Genomic DNA, 20205 nt, shown 5'->3' with positions numbered 1-20205 from the left:
CCCCGCCTCCTCTGTTCTCCCAGTGCTGCCAAACCAGGCAACTTTAGCCTCCCATCCCGCCTTAACACCTCGCTCGGCCCCGCCCCTTATCTCAGAAAGACCCAATCGGTGTGTTCCATCTGCGGCCCCGCCCCGACCAGCTAGGCGGAGTTGGAGTCCGGGCCCTTCTCTCAGCTTTAGCCTCGCCCCCACCTCTTCCCAGGCCAATCAATTCGGTTTCTCCCTCCCTGCGGCCCCGCCCCTCCCTCCATCACCTCCTCTCACCCAATCACATCTCTCTCCCCTGCGGCCCCGCCCCCTGAGACCCCGCCCCTCCCTCTCCGCCCCCCAGCCAATGCTGAGCTCAGTCTGCGTCTCATCCTTCCGCGGGCGCCAGGGGTCCAGCAAACAGCAGCCGGTGCCGCCGCCGCAGCCGTCCGAGTCCCCGCTGCCGCTGCCCCCGCCGCCACCGCCACCGCCACCGCCGCTGCTGCAGCAGCAGCAGCAGCCTGCGCAGCCCGGCCCCGCCGCGTGCCCGGCGGGCCCCCCGGCACCCCGCGGGCCCGGGGGCCGGCGCGCCGAGCCATGCCCCGGGCTGCCGGCGGCGGCCATGGGGCGGCACGGCGGCGGCGGTGGCGACAGTGGCAAGATCGTGATCAACGTGGGCGGCGTGCGCCATGAGACGTACCGCTCGACGCTGCGCACCCTGCCGGGGACGCGGCTGGCCGGCTTGACGGAGCCCGAGGCGGCGGCGCGCTTCGACTACGACCCGGGCGCCGACGAGTTCTTCTTTGACCGGCATCCGGGTGTCTTCGCCTACGTGCTCAACTACTACCGCACTGGCAAGCTGCACTGCCCGGCCGACGTGTGCGGGCCGCTCTTCGAGGAGGAGCTCGGCTTTTGGGGCATCGACGAGACCGACGTGGAGGCCTGCTGCTGGATGACCTACCGGCAGCACCGGGACGCCGAGGAAGCGCTCGACTCCTTCGAGGCACCCGACCCCTCGGGCGCCGCCAACGCTGCCAACGCCGCGGGCGCCCATGACGCGGGCCTGGACGACGAGGCGGGCGCGGGCGGCGGCGGCCTGGACGGCGCGGGCGGCGAGCTCAAGCGCCTCTGCTTCCAGGACGCTGGCGGCGGCGCCGGGGGCCCGCCAGGGGGCGCGGGCGGCGCGGGCGGCACGTGGTGGCGCCGCTGGCAGCCCCGCGTGTGGGCGCTCTTCGAGGACCCCTACTCGTCGCGGGCCGCCAGGGTGAGCGTGCTCTCGGAGCCCCCATCCCCCTCCCCTCTCCTGGAGCTCCCAGACCCTCAGAAACGCCCCATCCTCGCCCTTAATCCCTAGCCCTTCCCAGCCCTTCCTGGTCTCTCGGCCTCCCAGCCTCTTAGTCTCCCGTACTCTGAACACACCCCCCTCTCCCGGCCATCCCCAGATCCTCAGAAGATCTCTCTGCAACCTTCAGAATAATCCAGACCTCTCTAAACCCCACCCTGCTTATCTAGGCCATCGTAGGCCCTTAGAAACTTCCTTTCCGACCGTGAATCTCTTAAACACACCCCCTGAATAACCCCACATCTGCCTTTCCTGGACCCCTCCTGAGACCCTCAGAAGACATTTCCTCAACCCTGAGTCTTCCTAGCCCCTTTTAACCTCTTCTCACCTCTCTTGGCCACCCCTCAGACCCTCAGAAGACCCTTGTCCAGCCCTCAGTTTCTTGGACCTCCTTAGGTCCTCAGAAGACATCTCTTCCTAACCCTCAAAGTGTCCCAGGCCCTGTGAACACTGTCTCCACCCCCTGCAGACCCTCTGAAGCCTGCTCTCTAGCTTCCAGCCTTCAGTCCTGCAGGCTCTCCCAACACCTCTGATTCTCCTTCTGACCGTCTCCACATCCCCTCCCTCTCTCCAAGTTTGAGTCTCCTGGTTATCTTTGAACCCCCCCCTGCTTATTCTGCCCTTAAAGTCTCAGAATAGTTCCCACCCCAATCTCAGAGTCCCCTGGACTCCTCTGAACCTCCAAACCGCTTGCTCTGGCTAGGATACTTCCCCCTCACTGCAACAAAGTCTTGGGGCATGTTCTCTCCTGGGACCCTGCTGCCCCCTCTGTGTTCACATCCCTTCCTGCATCCTCCACACCAACTCCCCTCCCGAGGATTTCCCTATACAGCTCCAGACTTCCCCCAAGGCTTTCACACTCCTCCTCAATGTCTCCAGAAGAGTCCTGAGCCCCCATGATATGCCCTTTCTCTCCAGAACTTCCCATATGCCCTCCAGAATAGCTTCTCTCTCATCCACAGATTCTCCCAGCTTCTTCCTTCATCGTTTAAACTGCATAGCCCACTCTCTATCTCTGGGACACCCTCTCCCCACCCTCAGCTTCCCAGCCTCTTTCCTAGTGGGTAAATGACTTTCCTTCCTGCTCCAGAACTTTACCTAATCTCAATCCTTGGGACGCTCCCCAAGTTATCAGCCCCAAAGCTTCCTCCTCAAAATAGCTCCCAGGTCTTTCTGACCTACCTTGGTATCTTTCCACCTGACCCCCCTCCCCAAGCCCTGCTCACTTCCCCTTTCCTAACGCCCCCCCCCCCACTACCCATTCCAAAGCACAGGACTGGGCCTCTCAGACCCCCCTCCGCCTCCCGCTAAGTGAACCAAAGAGCCCACACTCCAGCCTTCTCCTCTCTCCAGTCTTATCTCTCTCAAAATTCCGTATTTCCCCCAAAGCTCTCTTCGTCTCCCCCCCCAAAAAACTTTCCTCAAACATCTGTAACTTCCCAGGCTAAGTAGCTACCCTTCCCCCTGGTTCTCATTTGAACCTCTTCCTCCTCTTAACTTCCTCCCTGTGTTGGAGGAGAGGACAGTTCAAGATGGGGGGTGGGGAATTAGAGAGAGGAGGGAAAGAGGAGAGACTCCAGGCCCCTTTCTAGCCTCCTGGGGACCCAAACACCCGGAGGAGGCGGTCCGGCACCCTCCCCCCACCGTGCCGCGTCCTGGGCCGGGAAGGACGCGGAGGACCCGCAGTGCCGCATTTGCACCGGGGGAGGGAGCGAGGGGGAGGGGGGCCGGAGGCACCGCATAAAGTTTGGTCCCCGGGAAGCGCTGAGTTGGCAAGATTTGGGGTTGGGTGGGGGGAGGTGGGGGAGAAGAGGTGCAGAAAGGACGTGGCCCTATATGCCCCCTCAGGCCTCTGAGCGGCACCCTCCCCCATGGCCTGGGGAGCCCTTCCCTCTTGTGACCCCATTGAAGGGTTCTGAGGTGAAACTAGGGGTCTGGGACAGCTACGGGGGACATTCATTTACTTTACAGATGTGTTTTGAGTGTCCACGTAGTGCCAAGCATCTTCTAGCCGCCAAATGAGAGTTTGAGAGTTGAGAGTTGAGGCCAATGCAAAGTGGAGGGTCCGGCTCTACCTCCCCCTCACTCCTCTCCCCATAATCTCCCCTTTCCTTCTTACAGGGACTCCATGCCCTCCTACCCCTTCTGCTTTTGAAGCATCTCTGGACAAGGGGGTCCTGACGCTGTCCAGCTTCTAAGCTCCGCACTGCGACGGGTGCCCACCTTTCTTTCTGTGTCCTGGGAGGGAAGGAGTTAATCAAGCTCCTGGCCTGTGGCCTCCCGCTGTGAAGCGGCACTGCGGCTGCGCACTGCCTGTTTGGCAACGGCCTGGAATGGGTTAAGACAGCGCTCAGGCCTTGCGGCTGCGCACTGCTGTGGGGGAGCTGTCCGTGGTGCTGCCCCCCGCGCGCCCCGCCCCCTGGTCCGTCCGGCCCGCCCCCACTGCGGTGCCGCAACCTGCGCCCTGCGTCCGGCTCGGAGGGGGGCGGGGGAGCACCAGGCATGCGCTCTGCGGAGGCCTCTGGCCTCTTAAACCACTGCAGAGAAACGAAGAGGGGGGCGGGGCAGAGGGCCAGAGTTGAGCCCCTAGCCCACCCCAAGATCTAGGGTCATCTCTGAGGCGGACTCTGGCCCGCCTCTCGGCTCTGCACTTCAGATTAAAGTCAAGGTCTCCCAAGCCCGGACCTTGCCCCCCATCCCGTGGAGGAAAGAGAGTGCAGAGAGGGACAGTGCTGGCCCGGGAGCCAACTCTGGCTCTCCTCTCTTTGCACCCCAGGCCCTCTCTCCTCTACCCATCTGATTAAAGGCTCCTCTGCCTCAAAGCCCATCCCCTTCCTTCTCTAAGGACTAACCCCACTCCTTCGACCTCCCTTCTACATATCTGATAAAGCCAACTACAATTTCTAGGGGCCTTCTCCAAGATCTTGACCCTGTCTCTTCTCAAGGCCTTCATCAAAACCCACACCATTGGGCTCAGGACGCTGGTCCTTCCCCATCTTGAAATGAACCAGGCACCCCCGCCCCCATATCTCTGAACCTCTGACAAGCCCCTTCACCTCTCCTTGGACCTAGCCCTGCCCTCTCCCCTTCCCCTATGTTCAAGCCCCTGACATTCCCTTACTTTCCAGAGCCTTAAACCCCACCCCTATCATCTTCCCTTTTTGCAGTCTTGACCCTTCACTTCCTTCTTCCTTCAGGGACCTAACACCCCTCCTCCCCTCTGTGGGTCCAACTCTGCGCTGTTCTCTCTGGGTGAGGGCCTCACCCAGCCTTCTCCCTTTTCTGAGACCCAGTCATTAGCATCAAGGTCCTTAAACACCGGCACCTATCTGAGGCCTCAACCTTGGCTCCCTTTAACTGATGCCCCAACACCCTAATAACGGCTCAAGCCTTACTAAGTTCCAAACACTAGACCAAGCACTGGTTTTGGAGTCAGGCCCTTTGTATACTTATCTAATGTAATCCTTACAACAATCCTGTAAAAAATTTGAGGTTCAGAAAGCTTAATCTCCTTGCCCAATTAGGCAGGGAAAAAGCTGGATACAAACCCAGGCTTTCTTACTCTTAACCACCTCCTGGTTCTGCCTCCGACCCACCTTCTCCCCTTCGCCTTCCCTCAGCTCCAAGCTAAGCCCCAAAGCCTCTGAGACACAGGATGTATGATCTTAGCCTCCCTACCCACATCCCCCAGCAGAATGCTTGGACCCTGCCAGGGACCCCCTGAGATATGACACAGGGAACGGGGTGGGGGGGATGGTCTAGGAGACAGAGCAAGGAGCCAGAAATCACTGTTTCCAGGAAAGAAGTGGCCCATCTGCTGCTGCTGCTGGGGCCAGCTCTTCTCCCGAGCTGGGGGAGAGCTGCCTCTGATCCTTTTGCAAGATTTAGAGAGAACAGGATGCAAGAAGTGATGGAGGCATTGGGGTTGGGACACCTGGGTTTCCCTGGAGTTTGTGTCTGGGAAAGGGGCCACTGGGAGGGTCTCAGGGAGATGGCTAATTGACCAGATGCCTGGGTCACCTTTTGCCCTCTCTCTCCTGTCTTGCCCCGCAGTATGTGGCCTTCGCCTCCCTCTTCTTCATCCTCATCTCCATCACCACCTTCTGCCTGGAGACCCACGAGGGTTTCATCCACATCAGCAACAAGACAGTGACGCAGGCCTCCCCGATCCCTGGGGCTCCGCCGGAGAACATCACCAATGTGGAGGTGGAGACGGAGCCCTTCCTGACCTACGTGGAGGGTGTGTGCGTCGTCTGGTTCACCTTTGAGTTTCTCATGCGCATCACCTTCTGCCCAGACAAGGTGGAATTTCTCAAGAGCAGCCTCAACATCATCGACTGTGTGGCCATCCTGCCCTTCTATCTGGAGGTGGGGCTCTCGGGCCTCAGTTCCAAGGCCGCCAAAGACGTGCTGGGCTTCCTGCGGGTGGTCCGCTTTGTCCGGATCCTGCGCATCTTCAAGCTCACGCGGCACTTCGTGGGGCTTCGCGTGCTGGGCCACACTCTCCGCGCCAGCACCAATGAGTTCCTGCTGCTTATCATCTTCCTGGCGCTCGGTGTGCTCATCTTCGCCACTATGATCTACTATGCTGAGCGCATTGGCGCTGACCCCGATGACATCCTGGGCTCCAACCACACCTACTTCAAGAACATCCCCATCGGCTTCTGGTGGGCCGTGGTCACCATGACAACCCTGGGCTACGGAGACATGTACCCCAAGACGTGGTCAGGGATGCTGGTGGGGGCGCTGTGTGCCCTGGCTGGGGTGCTCACCATCGCCATGCCTGTGCCCGTCATTGTCAACAACTTTGGCATGTACTATTCGCTGGCCATGGCCAAACAGAAGCTGCCCAAGAAGAAGAATAAACATATCCCCCGGCCCCCGCAGCCAGGCTCGCCCAACTATTGCAAGCCCGACCCACCGCCACCGCCCCCGCCCCATCCTCACCACAGCAGCGGCAGCATCAGCCCTCCACCACCCATCACCCCGCCCTCCATGGGGGTGACTGTGGCAGGGGCCTACCCACCAGGGCCCCACACGCACCCCGGGCTGCTCAGGGGGGGAGCGGGTGGGCTCGGGATCATGGGGCTGCCTCCTCTGCCTGCCCCTGGGGAGCCTTGCCCGTTGGCTCAGGAGGAAGTGATTGAGATCAACCGGGCAGGTGAGGAGGGGGCGCGAGGGGTGGAGGTGGGGGGCGCAGGCAGAGGTGGGGAGGTTGTGAGGGGGGCAGGAGGTAGTTGCTGAGACTCCAGAGAGATGGGGTGGTCAGCAATAGAGACGGAAGAGAGCAAAGTGAATAGCAATTGCCGAGGCCAGAGAAGAGGCACGGAGATACACAGTGATGGAGAAACAGAGATTTCGTGTGAAAGAGAGTTTTGGGGAGAGACAGACTTACAGCCAAGGTATTCAGTGGAACCAGGGGGGCGGGGGGCAGAGTGATCAGCCATATGGTGAGAGGGACTCAGAGAAAGAGAGATGGGGGGCGGTTCAGAGCACAGGGAGAGAGTCTCACATGGGAATCAAGGGCCAGAGACAGAGGCCAGGGGACTGTTGCAGTGTCTGATGAAGGAGGTGAGGGGAGAGGAAAGTTGACTGAGCCTGTGCTCATCTCTCCCCCCAGGGGAGTCTGTGTCTCAGAGGCAGTGACTGGGGCATCAGTTCCGGGGAAGGGAGAGGCTGGGGGGCCCCACCCCCATGCCTTAAGTAGGTCAAGAAAGGGAGCTGGGCCGCCCGGCCCCCATCTTGCTCCCTCAGCCGCTGACCCAGTTTCACACCAATTAAAAATAGCTAAAGTCAGAGCCTGGGGGACCCCCACCTCCCCCCTCCCTCATCTGTCACCTTCCCAACGCCTCCCACTGTGCCCTTGCCAGCGTCCAACACCCCTCCCTAAACTACCACCTCCCAGCCCCCTGCATCCCTCCCAGCCATCCCTCCAAACCTATCCCAAACCATGCACCCTACCCCAGCTGTGCCCTATTCGGTCCACTTCAACCAACCGTCCCACCCTCCACTCTGTCTCAGCCTCCTTCCCAGCACCCAGTTCACTTCCCAACTACTTCCCCCGTCCCTGTCCCTCCAAACACCCGACACCCTACCTCAGTCCTGCCCTTCTCGGCACCCAACACCCCGCCTGACCCCCACTTCCTAGCCTTCAATGCCCTTCCCTACCCTGTTGTCCTTCCCGACACTCAACACCCTCCCCACCCATGACCCACTCCCCCAACCCACCAGCCGCATCCCCTAACAACCTGCACCTCCATCACCTCTCCTTGCTGACCTTGCCCTCTCCGTGAGTTCCCACACCTCACTGTCTCCTTTGTGTCTCTGTCTGACCCTCGGGACACAGATCCCCGCCCCAACGGGGACCCTGCAGCAGCTGCGCTTGCCCACGAGGACTGCCCAGCTATTGACCAGCCCGCCATGTCACCAGAAGACAAGAGCCCCATCACCCCCGGAAGCCGGGGCCGCTACAGCCGGGACCGAGCCTGCTTCCTCCTCACTGACTATGCCCCTTCCCCTGATGGCTCCATCCGGAAAGGTGAGGTGCCCTCCACTGGCCCCCTGGGACCCTCCCTCTCCTCCCCTCCTCCAGGGGAGGGGAGAGAGGGAGATGAGGGAGGAGGTGCTGGACTTCCCTTCCCCCATCTCTTGGCCCCAAATTCCCTCCCTCTTAGACGCCCTCCCCCAAATTTCCTCACCACTGACCCTTCACCTGTCTTTATTCCATCTCCATGTCCCTCCCCCCGACCCTCTGGCCTCTTCCCCCACCCCCAGCCACTGGTGCTCCCCCACTGCCCCCCCAAGACTGGCGTAAGCCAGGCCCCCCAAGCTTCTTGCCCGACCTCAACGCCAACGCTGCAGCCTGGATATCCCCCTAGTGGACGAACCCCCTCCCCCCAGGGTAAGTAGCCCCCACCCTCTGAACCCCCTCCCTCCCGACTAACCCATCTGAGAACATGCAGCCCCCATTGACTGAGACTCCTGTCCCCTAACTCCGAACAGCTCCATCCGATTAACCCCCAGCCCTGACACTGGCCCCGCACCCACCTGCCCAGGACCTGCGGTGCCCCTCACTAACCCCTAGAACTAAGCCCCACCCTCCCCACCATGTGCCTGACCTCCCTCCCCGCCCTTACGACTGACCCCCATTCTCAGCCCCATCCACATCTCTCTCCCTGCCTCCCCCCTTGGTTTTGCTTTTGTTTATTTAATCAAGAAAATGGGGTACACACCCAGGACATTCTTCTGGGTGCAGGTTGGGGTGAGAAAGACTCAGCCACTCATCCAGTCACTTGTGGATTGGCCAGCACTTACAAAGCACACACAGGCTCCCGGCGCAGTGCTAGGCCCAGGGGATTCAACAGTGAGCAATCCAACCGCACCCCTGCCCTCCACGAGCTCTCAGTTTGGGGGAGAGGCAGACACAGACCTAGAACTGAGGCCAAAAAGCAGGGCTGGGCTGAGGAGCCTTGTCCCGGGATCTGGGGAGGGGCGGGTCTGCTCTGGGACTTTGTGAGGGTGCACCGGAGTGGGGAGACTGCAGGTCAGGAGGCTGGGGAGGAGGCTGGGATGAGGGTCCAGGGGGAGAGGACAAAGCCTGAGCCGGGGTCAAGGCTATGCGGGTGGAGAAGAAGGAAAGAGACAGAGAGAGTCGGGGGGCCAGGGGTCAAGAGGGCAGGGTCAGGACTGGCCAGTTGGGGAGGTGAGGGAGATAGAGTGAGGAGACAGTAGATGAATTATTCAGCAAACATAACGAAGCACTTTCCACGTGCCAGGAATCTAACATATATTCTGTAATCCTCACAACAACCCCAGCTAACCCCTAACTTCATTCATTCATTCATGCATGCAGCAACTAATGATTGAGGGTAGAATTCCAGGCACTGGAGATTTAGCAGGGCACAAAGCAAGAATCTGCCATCACAGAGTTGCTACTCTAGAGCCTGGGTCAACATACTACAGCCACGGGCCAAATGTGTCCACCAGCTGTTTTGTAAATAAAGATTTATTGGAACACAGCCACTGTCTACAACCGCAGACTGGAATAGTTTCGACCGAGATGGTATGGCCCACAGAGCCCCGAAAATATTGACCATCTGGCCCTTTACAGCGAATGTCTGCCACTCCATGACTGGAGGAAGCAGAAAACAAACGAAAGGATAATTACTCTGGCCAGGTCAGATAAGGGGTCTGTGAGGGTCTTTCTGAGAAGGTGACATGAAACTTGAAAGCTCAAAAAGCTCCAGCCAGGCAGAAGAAACAGCAAGTGAAAAGGCCCTGAGGTGCTGCCTGAGGTGCTGAGGTGGGATGAGCTTGGTCTGTTAAAGGAACAGGGAGGAGGGAAGTGTGGCTGGAGCTGAGTGGCCTAGGGGAGAGGGGAGGAGTCTGGGGGGGAAGGTATTTTTGGCCATGGTGAGAGGCTGGATTTGATCTTAAAAATGATGGGAGGCCACCTGAAAGCATTTGATCCATCACTTATTCATTCAACACATGCCTGTGGAATCTCCCTACGCAATACAGAGATACATCCTAAAGAATCCCTACCTGCAGCCTAAGGAGATGCCACAGCAGGACTTAGGGAGCCTCCAAGGACAGCCGCATCTAAACGCCCTTGTTTTACAGAAGTTCAGGGAGGTCCATGGCCAACCCCCAGCCACAGAGCAGATGGGGGACAAGAACCCAGGCTTCTGGGCTCCTAGTCCAGAGGGGGCTGTCTGGCTCTTCTTGTTCCATCCCCGGACTTCTCCTTATTGCAACCCGCCCCCCACCTCCATCATCCTCCACTTTCATCTCATTACCAACCCCCTGCCTCCCTGCTCCCATCTCACCCCTCCCCCTGCTTGCACCCAGTCCTGTTACCCACCTCCCTTTGTTCCCCACCCCCAGGTCTGGATGGGCCCCTATGGAATTGAGGGGCAGGGGGAGGGGGGAGGATTCGGGAATGTGGGTGAGGGAGGACTGGGGGGGCAGTTGGGGGGAGTTCTCTGCTTCTCTTGCCTCGGATGCCAAAATCCATTCATTGAACTCAAATTATGGCTGGAGCTGATGGGGCTGACTGAACTCCCTCCCCCAAGGTCCTGGATCCCTCCCCCTTCCACGCGCCTCCCTTCCTCTCTAACCTTCCCCTCCAGGACCCACCCTCCACTATTCCCCCCCCAACCAAGATCCTTCCTCCTGACCTGACCTTCACCCGCCCCATGACCCCTCCCTTCTCCATCTCCCCTCACCAACCACCTGATTCCCACACCTGACCTGCGCTCCCGCGTCCTCCCCAGCCCTCCCCCTCCTCTCTTCCTTCATCCTTGCCTTCCCCCTCAGCCACCCCGGAAGCTCCTTCCATATTTGATGTCTCTGGCCGCCCCCATTTCACTGCTCCCCTCCCCCGGAAAACACCAGAGAGGAGGAAGAGATCTCGGCTTTTCTCCGTCCCCCCAACAGTGAGGCTGTGTTGGGGGGTTCCCCCTTGCCACCCTCCCCCCCCCCCCCGTGACTCTGTGTATTTCTGTCCCCAGCTCTTGTCACCGCCTGAGACCTCGCGAGACCCTCGGTCCCCCTCTGCCCCTTCCCCCCAGGTTAGCAATTGGGAATGGCTGGGAGGGGGTGTCCCCAAGATACTGGGTTTCCAACCTCCCCCAGGCCCTCTCTCCGACAGTCAGGATGCCCTCATCAAGACAGACCCCTTGGTACTGCCTAGCAAAGCCCTAGAAGAGCCCAGACACTGGCAGAACTCTTCAGACATTCCTAAGTTTTCAAGAAACCCCACATGTGCCCCTAAGCCTTAGATCCCTTTGACTATCAAGACATTGTCAGGACCTTCCCATCAGAAGGTTCTCGTTTAAAGGCTTCTTGACCCTTTAAAGATACCCCATTACAGCCTTCAGCTGAGTCTTGCCCTCATCAGACTGCTCTTGGACGTGTCCTCCCGCACCAGCCCCGCCCCGCCCGGGGAGGGGGCGCTGCCAGCTTGCACCCCATTCAGCCCCTCACAACGTCCCCACCCGCCTGTCCTCGTTCCTCTACATCTAGGTTAGCCCCCTACCCCCTGCGGCCCCACGCATTCCCTCCCAAGGCCTCTCCACCGGCTGCTCCCCTACTGGCATTCCACCCACGCTCCCTCCCCACGCCCGTGCTGCCCACCATCTGCCTCGCTGCCCCCCACCTTTTGCCTCAGATGAGGGGGCCAACAGGGGGGAGGGGCGTTGAGGGGGGCCGCGGCGGGGGTCGGGTGGGGGAGGCTCGGTGGCTGCCACCTGCCTCCTAACCCTGAGTCTCTCCCCCTCCCCATGTCTGAACCTTTCTCCTCGATGCCGATTGACTGTCCAATTTGTTCACTTCTCTCTCTCTCCGTCTCCTTGGTCCGCCTCTGTCCATCTCTCCGTCTCTTGCCATCTGTCACTCTGTGTCTTGGTGTCTGTCTCTCTGTCTCTTATCCTGTCTCCCTCACCGTCTCTGTCGCCTGCCTTCTCTCTCTGACTCGCCCTCTCCATCTCTTCCTGTTTCTTGCCTCTTCCTGTCTCTGTCTTCTCTCTTTCTCCATCTCATATCCCTTCTGTTTCCCTCCTGCTTCTCTCTGTCTTGGGGTTCCTCTGTCTGTTGGACCCTCCCCCTGCACCCCTATCTCCTTGCTTCCTCCCCGTGTTTCTGCCCTTCGCCCCCCCCCCCCCCACCACCAGGTTACGAGAAATCCCGCAGCCTGAGCAGCATCGCGGGCCTGAGCGGGGTGTCCCTGCGCCTCGCCCCCCTTGCCACTCCCCCTGGCTCTCCCAGGGCCGCCCGCCGTGCTCCCCCAACCCTGCCCTCCATCCTCTAGAGCTCCCCTCCTTCCCGTGGGGGGACTCGGGGGTGACAGGGAAGAAGGTCAAAGGAGCTGGGGGTGGGGGGTGGGGGAAAGGGTTAAAAAAAAAATCAAACAGTCATTAATAATATGCAACCGAGACGATGCCAGCAGACACCCCCGGGCCCCTCACCTCCACCTGGGCCCCCAGGATGGAGGTGGGGAGGAGCCAAAGGCCATTCCCCCAACTCTTCGCCCCTCCTGAAAAAAAGCCTTCTCAGGTCTCCATGAGCCATAGGAACCCCCCCCCCACCCCCCGCAATCGACTCGTGTAAATACGTCCAAATTATACCAATTACATTTTGGGGCGCCTCCCCTCTACTCTGCATGCCTCCCCCAAACTGGATCCCCGCCCTCTCCAACTCCACCTCAGCAATAAGCCGCCAGGGGCTGCATGCCGCGTGCGAGGGAAAGGGCATTCTGGGAAGCGGGTGGGGACCTCCATGGGGGTCGGGCTGGCCTTTAAGCTACCGGAGGGTCTCCTAGCCTCCTACCCTTCACCCCAGGAGGGCAACCCATCACCAAAAAAAAAAAAAAAAAAAAAAAAAAAAAATTAGCAGCAATGTGGGGGAAGGAGGAACAGTCACCCAAGCCAAAAACCGGAGCTGAGCTCAGACGGTAGAAGCGGAGGCACGGGGGGAGGGGTGGGCTGAGGACAGCTGCTCCCTCAGCCTTCAGGAGCGTCCCTCTGGTGAATTTCACTCTTTCATCCTCCTCCCCCACCCCCCACCCCACGCCCAGGGATCTGCTCGCCTCTATTGCTGCATGGACTCAGACCTCCCATCCCGGTATTCCTGGGATGTTCTGGCCGTAGCACACAAACTACCCCAACACCCCCTCCAGATTCCCATCACATGAGGCCTGCCCCCAGAATTCCTGCGACTGAGTCTGGCATCCCGCATCCTCCAAATTCCCACACGCTCCTGGGACTTAACCTCTGCACACAGATGCTGTCCGCACCGCCCCCCCCCCCCACCCCGGCCCAAGCCCCACCACCCACTCATTCCCTGAGCTGCATCCCAGCACCTCAAACCTCCAAGACTTGATCCAGCCTTTCAGCTCACTTTCAGCCTTTGGGATGCTCCAAATCCTTCCCACACTCTGGACATTTCCTGGACACCCCTAAATCTGACACCAGACATCCTCCTCAGGTTCCCCTGAGGGGAACGCTAGACGCTAGACGCTAGAATTGTCAAGACAGGCTCAACCTGTCTGCAATTCCAGGGAACCCGACCTTCCGGGGCAGCCCCCTTCTTATGCCTAACCCTGCCCCTCCAAGAGCCCCTTTCTTTAAATGGTGCCCCAAAGGCACCTTCTTCATAGACGCCAATGTTTCCCAGAGGGTCATATTTGTACCCCTGGCGATGTGCTAAGGTTTTAGGCAGTACAAGGACAAACACTTATTTTTAAGTTTTTGTCTTTCCTGGCATTTCGCACATAAGCCGGTTAAGTCCAGATATTGCTGCTTGGCCAGGACACCGTTTATTTAGGTTAGAGATGTTTACATTTAAAATGTAGAGGCTGTTCCCTAGTGGAGGGACGCTGGAATATCAGAAGCTTGGGAAACCACATATCCACCTGGGCTGGGATCCCAGCTCGCCCTTCCCCGGCGTTTTTCAACCCCCCATGTTCGCGGGTGCAAAATCATTTCTCATACCCCATCCTGGCTCAAGAAGGATGCGCTACCTACCCCAAGCCCAGGGACCACAGCGGTCCCAGAATCCTTAAGGGACTCCCCCTTTTGTAGCTGGGGGCCCATGGAATTAGCAACCTCCCTCCCTATGCTCCCACAGCCTCAGGAACCCCCCACCCCCCGCCCGAGGATTGGTGGTGGTGGGGTCACTGAGCACGATTCTTGATGCAACGATTCCTATGCAAGGGGCATTTTTGAGTCCCCCCATCCTTCCCTTGGACCCTAAACCCTGGCGAACCAGGGGTGAGGGGTGGGGCGGGTTCTGGCGGGAGCGGGGTGGGGCGGGGCAAAGGGCTAAGGGCTTTAAACACCAGGGTATGGGGTTGGAGACTGATTATATTGCCAAAGGGTTTAACTTCTTAAAGCAAAACAAAACCCCAGATACCCCTGACCCTCACGGGAACCGAACGGTGCAGGGAAACGGGGTGAGGATTTTTCTAAAGGGTACGGACCTCTTCCCAACGTCTCCCCCCTGCTCGCCAATCTGCCACACGTACCCAGCTTTTTAGTTCAGCTTTTAAAAATAGTCACAATCGTTATAAACCCCTACACACGTTATTCTCATTCCCCATCCCCCAACTCAACAGTGTGGGATTCGGGGAGGGAGAGAGAGAGAGCTAAAGGGACAACTTCCTAGTCCCGACTCCCCTTTTCCCCCCGGCCGCCAGGGTGCCTGCAACTACACGCATGCGCTGCATGACGCGCTCCCCACACGCATGTCGCGCCCCTCCTGCGCTCCGGGAACGCACGGACACGGGGCGGGGGCGGGGTGATTGGGGAAGGAATGAACGGCGGGGGTCTTTCTGAATACAGCGGCTCCTCCCCAACACACACACAGCAATAAGTTTCTCTCACTCAAAAGTGGGCGGGGCGGGCCTGGCCTGTTGTTGGGGTGGGGGGGAGTGGCAAGGGGGCGCTCTCAGGGATGGGGGAGGGTGCCCGGAGTCAGTCTGGGGAGGGGAGGTCTGCAAATCGTCCAACTCTGGTGCTAATGGTGGGTCTTCTCAGCCCACCCCCAGGGCAGGGAGGGAGGGGTCGGCACGGCCCCTCCCCCAAGCCTCCCCCACGCCCACCCTGGGTGCATGAACCGCCCGTTGCAGAAGCTGCCGCATGTCACCCCCCCCAAATAAAAAGTGTCATGCCCCCTTCCCACCCACCCTCTCACTCGCCACCAAAATAAAAGTTTCCTTTTCATTTAAAAGTTTCATCCTCTTTGTCTCCAGAGAAGATCTCCTGATGGGGCTAGGGGCTCTGGGGGCAGACAGAAGGTTGGGACAGAAGAGCAGGGGTCGTACTAAGATGGCAAGGGCCTGCACTTTGAGGGTCCAGACATCCCCCTCATCGCTGGCTCTCACCTTGTGATTTTGGCGGGGGCAAGTACCTGCTTCAGTTTCCCTGATGGTGAAAATGGGGATCCGCACCCCTAACTGGAAAGTCTGTGAGGGCACCTGGGTCATGTGAGCTCCTGGGTCATGTGCCGGTGACTAGTCCCCAGAAAAGGAGTGTGGGCTCAGGAGTTACCCACTCTGAAGCCAGACTGGGTTCAATTTCTTAGTAGCTGTGTGTCCTTGGGCAAGTCTCTCAACTTCTCTGGGCTTGTTTCCACCACTCTAAAAGGGCGAGCGGGGGTGATCTATTAATTCAGCAAACATACTAAGGCCAACTATGTGCCAGGCACTGTTCTAGACACTGGAAGGCAATGAAATCCCTGCCTCTAAGGGTTGTGCTGAGGGTTGAGACTAATGTACCAAGTTTAGCTCAGCTAAACAAATAGTACTCGGCAAACAGCTCAACAGTCACTACTATCATTGCTTTGCAAAGACTTGAGGGTCAACTAGAGTGCAGCACCCCTTCTGCCACTTGCTGACGGAGAGGCTTGGAGCAAGGGACACTGGAGCCCTGAGCCTCAGTTTCCCATCTGTATAATGCAGGGGATACTTTGGAGGAAGGTTGGGTGAGGGGAAAATGAGTTCTTTCACATTAAATGCTGGGTACACGTGAGGTCCCCCAACACTGGCCAGTTGGATTAGAACCAGCAGGCTGCCCCCCTCCACCCGCTGCCCCTTGCCATCCTGTCCCCCCACCCCTGCAGGAACACATACAGCCCCCGAGGGGTCCAGTCGGGGTTGGAGTTTATTTCTGCCAGAGTCTGGAGTCTGGAAGGGTATGGGCCCCCCCCCCCACCTCCTCCAACTCCCATGGGAAACTCCAACTGAACTGTGACCACACAAGAGCAACCAGAAGGGAGTATGGGGGGAGGGGGAATGAGTGAGGTCCCCTTATCTTGCCCCTCTGCAAGGGTCAAAGGCTGGTGGTGGCCTGGGGCTCAGGGTGCTGTTGCTCAGAAGTTCCGGGGTCAGTGGCTAAGTGGAGAAAGACACGGAGAGAGACGGAAAGAGGGAGCGGGAGAGGGAAGGGGGAGACTTAAGGGGGAGGGGGAGGAGAGAGAGGGAGGGGGAAGGGGCGTGGGGAGCCCTGGCTGAGGAGGGCGGGGAGCCGTGCTCCCTTCCTAATATAGATCATTCATAACTGAAGGGAGGATTTGGAGCTGGATGGGACCCCAGCTTGCCAACTACACCCGAATTTCTCCCAAGGGAGAGCACCCCGGTCCTTTCCTCCCTGCTTGCCCGCTCCTCTGTGTTTAGGGGTTCACGGGAAGTCTCGGGGACCCCCCGCCCCCCCGTGGGGTTGATAAGTGCTGTCATGCCAGAGGGTGGCACCATTTCCAAAGTGCAAGAAGCCAGAGGGTTGTTCGTGGGACAGGCACCAAGGGGGCCAGGGAGGGAGGGCCCGGTGGCTGCGGGCAGGGTAGGGTCACTGCGGTGGGGCCGCAGGGGACCCTTCGGGCTCCGCGGGCAGTGGCCCAGACCCCGGCTCCGCCTCCTCCGCCGCCGCCTCCTCGTCAGACACCACGCCCTCCTCCAGTCGGAAGACCTGGCGCACTGAGCGGGTGGTGAAGGTGAGGGGGCCGCGTCTGCGGGGAGGAGAGACCAGGGGGCAGAGAGAAAAGTGAGCGATAGGGAGATAAGGAGAGACAGAGTAAAATGGGGAGGGCGGCACAGAGAGATGAGGGGACAGCGAGATACTGGGGTTTATGGAGCGAGGGTGCGCATGTGCGGGGTGGCCTTACCGAAGCCGGTTCCTCAGAGTGTTTAGCTCCCGGTTCATGGACTCGGAGGCCTCTGTGACGTCCTCCAGCTCGTGTTGCAGCCTCCGGCGGACCGCCTGGGCCCGGGACGCCTCCTCCTCGGCCTCCTCCAGCTGCCGCTTCAGCTGCTTCACTCGAAGGTTCCCCTTCTCCAGCTTGGCGTGAGCAGGGGGGCCGGGTCATTTCTCTGGGTGCTACCCTCACCCAGCGCTCCCCACAGCTCATCCCTCCTACATCCTGTGCCCTGCCATCTATTCATGCTTTGTTCTTCTCTCCTAGGTCCTCTCACCAGCCTCCACCTCAGATTCAAATGTGAGGCCATCCCCCACTCGGCCTCAGAGGGATCTTTCTATGCTCAGGGCTGCCCCTGCCCCTTCCCTGCTCAAAGTCCTCCGTGATTCCCCAGCACCCCTGGGACAAGGTCTCAGCCCCTCAGCCTGGCATTCCAGGCCCTGCAGGGTCTTCTTCCCATAAACACACTGATCAGACCATCTTCACTGAGACCTCCCCAGACCCTGCCATCTCTCTCTCCATGGAGGGGACATACATAACCTGCCTCCTGCCAACTCCTCTGACCTCATTTCTTATCATTCAACCCCCCCCCCCAACCCCATTATTCTCTCAAGCAATACTGGTCTGCTCTTTTGCTTGGAACTCACCAAGCTCATTTCCATACCCCAGGGTCTTTGCACCTGTTCCCTCTTCCTGGCTCTTTCTCACCCTTCAGTATCAATTCAAATGTCACTTCCTTAGAGGTCTTGCTGACACCCCCAATCTAGGGGGGATTCTCCAGTCCTCTGTGTCCCCCTCTCTCTTCATTCTCTTTTTTCTTCATAGCCCCTGTCACAATCTGTAATTATCTTCGCTTGTTTATAGGTCTATGGTATCTTTCTTTTCCTATGTTGAAAATCTGAGCTCTTTGAGAGCAGAGTCCTTCTCTGTGTCATTCATAGCCACATCTCCAATGCCTTGCACAGTGCCTGGCACATAGAGGGTGCTCAACAATTGTTTTGTGAGATGAATGGTGAATAAAACACAGCTGAGCTTTTAAGGGCACAGCAACTAGACTCAGTCACATTTGAGCCTGGGGTGGAAGCTGGCAAGAGGATCTGATCCAGGCTCTCTCTATGGACTGTGTGACTCTGGGGCAAATTATATCCCCTTTTAAAGTTTCCATTTTCTCGCCTGTGAAATGGAGCTGATGAGGGAACGTAAGCATGTATTTTTTAAAAAGCAGGTAGCATAGTACTTGGGACACAGTAACTGCTCAATAAATAATTAAGAAAACAGACTCTGCAGCCAGAGTGCTGGAGTGTGAACTCTGGCTCTATCTCTTACTAAATAAATAATTGTGAGCAAGTTAATTCACCGTTCTGTCTCAGTTTTCTCACCAAAATTAGAGGGAAAATAATAGTTTAACCTACCTCATAGAGTTCGGATAAGAATTAAGTGTACTACCTGTTATGTCTTTAGCATAGTGCCTGGCTCGTAGAAAGCACTCAGTAAACAGCAGGTGTTATTATTTTAGCTGTGGCCTAGCCTCTGGGTAGGGTTTAACTTCTTCCCTCTCCCTGGCTGTCTAAGGTCCCCACCAGGGTCTTTCCTAGATTCCAGAATTTACGGATCACAAAGTCACTGATTCCAGCTCTCTACTGATGCACCAAGCCCCAGAATGGTGTCTGCACTCAGTTCCAGTCCAGCACCCACACATTCTCTTGTGATGGGAACTCACTGCCTCCAGAGATGGCATGTGCTACTTCTCTGTCAGTGGTCCCCCCACCACTCCCACTGCACCTCAATAACATCAGCTGCTCACCTGGTCCCGGAGCTGGTCAGCCACCCTCCGCTCCTCCTCCACCTGGAGCACCACCTCTTTAAGCCTCTTCTCAGCCCTGCGTACCAGCTTGCCAGAGAGGATGCGCTCCCTATGGAGAGGTATGAACAGGAGAATCAGGAGAGCTGCTCACCTGGGGCTCAGTCCCCCAAGCCTCGTCCAGTGGCTACCTGTTCTCAGAGTGGCCTCTGCCCTCTTTTCCACCCACAACTGGCTCCCACAGTCTACTCAGGCCAGACACTGGTACCCAGGCTCCCACCTGGGAACCTAGTCCTTAGCTTCTAGTAAGATGCCTGAAGGTCCTAAAAGTGTCTCCATGTCTATACCAGTTTTCCATATCCCACTCAGTCTCTCATATTCAACTGTATTCCCCCACCACCCCGCCCCCAGTCTTCCTCCTCTCAGGGGACTGACCCACTGACCACCAGTCCCTAAGTCAGACCACCAGGCATTGTCCTCACCCCTTCTCTCTCCTTTGCCCCACCCCCAGCCTGTTAGTAACCAAACCCTGTCCCATTGCCCCCTGGACTCTATCTTGTCCCCTCCTCAGCCTCACAGCCCTAGCCCCCAGTTCAGGACTCATCATCTCCCACCTGACCTTCCCTCTACCTAACCTGGAATTCTCTCTCAATTTCTTTCTCTAGCTTTCTGTGTTTGTGGAACAGTCTGGAAGCCCAAAGCTCCATCTCCAACCATCTCTGTTGTCTTCTCCCCTTCTCACTCACACACTTTCCCTGGACAAGCTCAGCTGTGCCCCAGGTTTCTACAACCATCAACAGCCTGGTGTCTGCTAAATCTGTCTCCTGAGCTCCAGCCTGGTTCAGCCCCCTGCCTCAGCTATTCACCAGACCCTGCACACCCTGCATTGGGCTCAATGCCTTCTCCCAAACCTACTCCTCCTCCTAATCCCCCATGATCCGCCTAGATACGCAGGTCAGACACCTGGGGCCATCCTTACCTCCTCTCTCCCCTCCAATCCTTTCCCTCCCGTCTCCTTAATTTCCCCATCCCCATGGTCCCTGCTCATCCACACCTGGGTGAAGTCCATGTGATGGGGCCCCTTACAATGGGCAGTGCTTGGCAGCCATGACTGGACATTCCCTTAAATCTGAGCCAGCCACATGACTTGCTTTTTTTTTTTTTTTTTTTGGCCGTGCCACGTGCGACATGCAGGATCTTAGCTCCCAGAACAGGGATCAAACCCATGCCCCCTGCAGTGGAAGTGCGGAGGAGCCCTAACCACTGGACCACCGGGGGATTCCCTACATGACTTGCTTTAGTAACAGGATGTGGCAGAAGTGACATTGTACCAGTTCCAAATCTAGACCTCAAGAAGCCCTCACTCTTGGAAACTTCACTTTGTCATGTGAACAATCCTGGGCCAGCC

At 58.3% G+C, this 20205-nt stretch overlaps 2 protein-coding genes across 5 annotated transcripts in view; one reads left to right on the top strand and one right to left on the bottom strand.

Annotated features, from left to right (window-relative positions):
* The first annotated feature begins 326 nt into the window (after positions 1 to 326).
* KCNC3 (potassium voltage-gated channel subfamily C member 3) lies at positions 327 to 12188 on the top strand. The gene is given in 6 exon segments (XM_057533497.1): positions 327 to 1231; positions 5363 to 6470; positions 7656 to 7847; positions 8084 to 8112; positions 8114 to 8210; positions 11983 to 12188. Coding segments are annotated over 6 exon segments (2460 nt in total). The 5' UTR covers positions 327 to 334; the 3' UTR covers positions 12120 to 12188.
* Positions 12189 to 15938: 3750 nt separating this feature from the next.
* The window catches only part of MYH14 (myosin heavy chain 14), a 92771-nt gene continuing 88504 nt past the window's right edge, over positions 15939 to 20205 (bottom strand). For all 4 annotated transcript variants that reach the window (XM_057533464.1, XM_057533463.1, XM_057533466.1 and 1 more), the window contains 3 exons: positions 18801 to 18909; positions 16967 to 17139; positions 15939 to 16810 (listed from right to left, as the gene is read on the bottom strand). In XM_057533464.1, the coding sequence (XP_057389447.1) occupies positions 16651 to 16810; positions 16967 to 17139; positions 18801 to 18909 (442 nt within the window). In that variant the 3' untranslated portion in view covers positions 15939 to 16650. The remainder of the gene's footprint in view (positions 16811 to 16966; positions 17140 to 18800; positions 18910 to 20205) is intronic.

This window comes from Balaenoptera acutorostrata, chromosome 19, assembly GCF_949987535.1.
Source record: "Balaenoptera acutorostrata chromosome 19, mBalAcu1.1, whole genome shotgun sequence".
Lineage (NCBI taxonomy): Eukaryota > Metazoa > Chordata > Mammalia > Artiodactyla > Balaenopteridae > Balaenoptera > Balaenoptera acutorostrata.
Note: the sequence above shows the minus strand (reverse complement) of the source record. Positions and strands in the feature narration are given on the sequence as shown.